At 40.8% G+C, this 4,995-nt stretch overlaps 1 protein-coding gene across 1 annotated transcript in view; it reads left to right on the top strand.

Annotated features, from left to right (window-relative positions):
* The window catches only part of PRICKLE4 (prickle planar cell polarity protein 4), an 18,945-nt gene extending 17,490 nt beyond the window's left edge, over positions 1 to 1,455 (top strand). Inside the window, exon 7 of the mRNA XM_018576797.1 lies at positions 819 to 1,455. Coding sequence (XP_018432299.1) covers positions 819 to 1,393 — 575 coding nt within the window. The 3' untranslated portion in view covers positions 1,394 to 1,455. The remainder of the gene's footprint in view (positions 1 to 818) is intronic.
* The last annotated feature ends 3,540 nt before the right edge of the window (positions 1,456 to 4,995 follow it).

Below are 4,995 nucleotides of genomic sequence, written 5' to 3'. Positions count from 1 at the left end.
TATATATATATATATATATATATGTGTATATACTATATTTGTTTATTTTTGTTATTTATTATAAATAGTTCTTTGTCAGGTAAACATGAAATACTCCAATACAAAACACAGACGTTTCCCAGCACACGTACAGGCTAGCCTGCAATAAAAACACATTACAATGTGTTAAAAACAGAGGTTTTAGTTGCACAACGTTTGCAAAATATGTGGAAGCAACGCTGCCTCGTCAAGGCTCTTCTGTGGTAGTGTGGTCCTAACTCTTTTCTATGAGCCTCCACCGTGGAGCATATTTAGCACCAGATACATTGAATGCATGTTTGCCTGGAGGTGCCCCACTCCTCCTTAAAGGAACAGGGACACACTATGAAATATTCCAAGCTCTCTCTAACCCATTCAGAGCCATATAGTTTCTCAGACAGAGATAGTAGAGTATATAGTAATCTAAAAATGAGTTTAGTTTAAAATCATTTAAAAAATAACATGGGTATGAGAATTCATTTTCAATAATACCTGTTCACTCCAATACATTGCAAAGCTTTTTGGATACATTTATGTGCAGTTTACCATTTCAGTCAATTCAAATGAGCCATGCACACTAACACACGTGGTTTGGTGTGAACAAGCCCTTAGAACTTCTTTGGCAGGGAAAATGGTTTATTATATAATATTCTATTTTATTATTATTTATATTCTACAGTTTTACATGAAATTGCTTTTAGGCAATGTATTAAACATTCCTTTAAGAGTGAATCATATTGATGTACTGCAATAATACCAACCGACAAGCATACTCTGTTGTAAATTATTTTTTCTTACAGATCCAGATGAAGATCTTGTGACTTTAAAAGGGCAGTACTGGCATTTGCTGCCCTCCTGCTTCTGCTGCTCCTGTTGCAGGACACCACTCCATAGGTCAGAGTTTATCATTCACAATGATCATCTTTACTGCTCTCAAAGCTGCCTAACATATGTCTCTCAGATGTACTGCACTTTCAGATCTCAGAAAAGTGTTACAAGACCATCAAATCACCAATGTAGTTCCCCAAGAAGCAGATCTCAGTTAAACTGCAATGACTCTGTGATGGATTACAAAGGTAGAAGACTGAACTCCACTTTACAGGAATCATCAATAACTAGATGTCAAGCAGGGCTACCGAGACTCTTTAGTGAAACAGACAGCGAGGCAAGTGGCACCTGGTGCCGAGGATACAAATATGACCGAGATGGTAAAAAGGAAATGTCATGCTCTTCATCAGACTCTGAGCCAGAGGGATATTTCCTAGGAAGACCAATCCCAAAATATTCACTCAGTAGAGGAACAGATTCACCCGTCCACATCAAAAGCAAATCTGTAAAAAGACGCCAACGGGGAAAAAGCTGTAAAGTGTCATAAAAGTACAAATGTCCCATTTAATAGGGTGGGAGAAAGTGTCACCAAATTAAATCGCTGTATGTTCAGTTGTCACAGGTTGAACTGGATGGACCCTTGTCTTTACTCAAACTCACCTACTATGTTACTATGTGGGCATTACTTTGTTGATGTATAACAAAACTTGTAAAAAATAAAAAAAAAATGTTTTCTTCTTTTAAGAGCATAACCATCTTATATAAGCTATACTGATAAAACTCTTTCCCTCAATTGTAACAGGATATTTATTTCAAGGTTATAGATGTTTTTGTATACTATTTTTTCTTCTTCACTTTTATCTATTTAAAAGATGAAGTACATAACATTTTGTGTATTCTGTACAAATATTTATAACTGAAGTTATGATCACATAGTGGCAGTATATACATACTGACCCTTTTGTATAAGAACAGAACAAGAAGTAAAAATTATTATAAAAATCATGTTCCTTATAATGATTGAATGCATGTGTTTTATCACGTTTTGTTTTTATAACTACATGCCTGTACAGGGTCTTGAGGACAGTCTTCAAAAACCTGTAGGCTTGACTATTGTGACCATGGATTTTAAAAAGGATGTACAAAGTGCCGGCCCATGGAAGCGATCTGGCGGCAGCTGAGCTGCCAGAATCGCTTCTATTGTAAAGCCAGCAGCTGGCTTTACAAAGGTAAACATAGTCTGTTTACAGGGCTGTGCTGCCAATGACATACTAGGTATGTCCATGGCCACGAAGGGCCTAAAGCAGTGGTTCTCAACCTTTCGAGGGCCGGGACCCCTTGGTAACATTTGTCAAGTTGTTGTGACCCCCAACCGTAAAATTTAGGGATGGCCCAGTACTAGTATCTGTGTGGGCTCTCGGGAGGCTATGCGGGCTCTCAGGTGGCTAGTGGGACTCTCTGTGGTGCCCAGTGTGGGCTCTGTGGTGCCCAAGCACTCACCTCCCCTCACTCCTGCCTAGTCCCCTCTCTCTGATCCTCTCCGGTCGCTGATGCTGCAGCGCCATCTAGGAGAACTGACACTGCCATGCTAGGAGCAGGCTGAGGAGCCTCTTACCTAGAGCAGCACAAGGCACGTGGGAACCCCCTCAACTGGTTGAGAACCACTGGCCTAAAGGCTGTTATATACAGAAACAGAATGAAATAGTAAATACATTGTAAAAATACACTGCTGGTGAATATTACGGGAAAGGGGGGGTGGGTGTGCTGCTAATGGTGCACTTTACTGGGAGAGGGTTCCCGCCCAGCTCACTGACATCACTGGTTACCAGGAGCTGAACAGGACACCGGTCAGAGCGTCCCAGGTTGCGAAGAGCTAGTAGCAACCTGGGACACTCTGGCGCACGTGACCAATAAGATGCCAACTTCGGCAACCGCCGGAGGCAGCCTCATAGGAATAGCCCTAGCTGCAAGTGCTATTTTATACAGGAGTGGCTGCAGTTTAAGAGCTTGGAACTTATAATAGTATCAAATTATAATAATGAATGTGCTGCGCTTCATCTAGAACAATAAACAAATCTCTATAATAAATATGTGCTAAACAATACATGCAAAGTGTTCACAATGGCTCTTCTTGTAAATATCAATCCTAAATAATATCCCTCTGGAAAGTTCAATCACATATTCCGTGTTCAAATGTGAAATCACACGTATAAAGTGCTCAAGATTTGTCCCAAGTGCACCACACTCTTTATCCTTCCACGGGGAAAGTTCTTCATACAAAGTCCATACACCAATTCCAATTATCACCCAGGTGCTCCCCCTCTCATTGTGCCGCTCACCTTAGAAGTAGAAGTAAAATCGCTTTATAGGATGTCCAATCCATCTTTTTCAAAGGCCCACTCTCCACAATCGACGTCAGCATGTCATCACGACCATATGCAATAAAATATAAAAACAGAAGGAGCCACTTGTTTCCAAAACACCGCTGCTATAAATGTGACACTATCTCAGTCAATAAAAGATATTGACTTTGCATTAAGTTTTGAACCCTTTTTTTTTTATCCGATTAGTCGATTAATCGAACTTAATAATCGGCTAACTAATCGATTATGAAAATAATCGTTAGCTGCAGCCCTATTGGAGTGCGAGTGACCATTCATCGATTTTGTACATTCTCCCTGTGCTTGCGTGGGTTTCCTCCGGGTACTCCGGTTTCCTCCCACACTCCAAAGACATGCTGGAAGGTTAATTGGCTGCTGTCTAAATCGGCCCTCTATGTATGCATGTGAGATAAGAACCTTAGATTGTAAGCTCCATGAGGGCAAGGACTGATGTGAATGTACGCTATGTAAAAGCGCTGCGTAAATTGTCGGCGCTATATAAATACCTGTAATAAATAAATCAATACTGATTTGGCAGACGCAGAAATATTAACACACATGCCGACCTCCCACAGAAATTCTGACAACACACACAGAAACCCTTACAAAAAATATAGACATTGCATGCAAAGAAACCATCACAAACATAGGCGCAGACATTAACACTGGTACCATATATAGTTACATTTTGTTTTGAAGTATGAAATTTGCCACGCGGCTTCCAAGGGAGAAGAAAATGTGTCCATTTGGCCCCAAGTGAATTGAGTTTGAGACCCCTTATTTAGGGTAAAGAAAAAAGGTTCAAAGTCGATTTTAAAAAAAACCCTCGCTATGATTTTGCCAGGCTTTGTTCCAGAAACATCACCTTAGTGTAATTTTAAATGGGACACATTAAAGAATAAAATGTTTATGTTATCTACAGAAACACTACTTTTTTTTCTTTTAAACCAATAGTGCTCAAAACACCATTTTGGCTATACTGTAGCTTGCGTAACAAGTATCATTTTTGCAAGAAAATATTGCCAAAAAGAAAACCTATTTCATCCCCCTAAAAACAATATTACTTTATTTTAGATTATGACAAAGTTATTGAAAAGTATTACAAATTAAAGAACGATGAGGCGAGTGAAAATTCACTCAGTAGTTCTAGCTGACCTGTGACAATGAAACAGTCACAGGTCGGCTCAATAGATCGGGAAGTGAGCGAACACATACCGTCGCTCGCTCACTTCACGATCCTGTCCCTGCAGAGAGCCGTGACTGTCACTCACGGCTCCTTGCAGGGATCGCCCCCCCTCTCGCGCTGACTGGCGGAACAGACAGGGGAGGGTACAGCTGGCTATGCTCTGTCTCTAGATAGGTAGAGCCAGCTGTCACTCACGCAGTTGGGTGGATCCAGACAGTAATGTCGGCATCCGTCTCGGCTGCGGCGACTCAGTAGAACGCGAGCTGTAGTTCGCGGTATACTGAGCTTTGGGTGACGGGAGGGCGCTAGTTTGTGTCCTCCCGTTATCCTTAGGAGAACGATGGGGAAAAGCCCTGAACCCATAGTTCTCCTTTAAAGAGGCCAATAGGGGAAATGTAATTTTTTTAAAAAGGATAGAGGTATGAGAGCTAAAGTAGTTAACGAAATAAGGAAAATGCTAGTTACTGGGCAGTCACCGGCTTTCATTCTTGATAAACTGCTGACTTATAACAAACAAGGTGCAACGAAATTCAAAACTCCAGATCTACATTACTGTTCCAGGTCATTAACACAGTAATGGAA

Source organism: Nanorana parkeri, unplaced genomic scaffold (genome assembly GCF_000935625.1).
Source record: "Nanorana parkeri isolate BGI_ZX_2015 unplaced genomic scaffold, ASM93562v1 scaffold77, whole genome shotgun sequence".
In the NCBI taxonomy this organism is placed as follows: Eukaryota; Metazoa; Chordata; class Amphibia; order Anura; family Dicroglossidae; genus Nanorana; species Nanorana parkeri.
The sequence above is the reverse complement of the archived record's forward strand: the minus strand, read 5'-3'. Positions and strand labels throughout refer to the sequence as shown.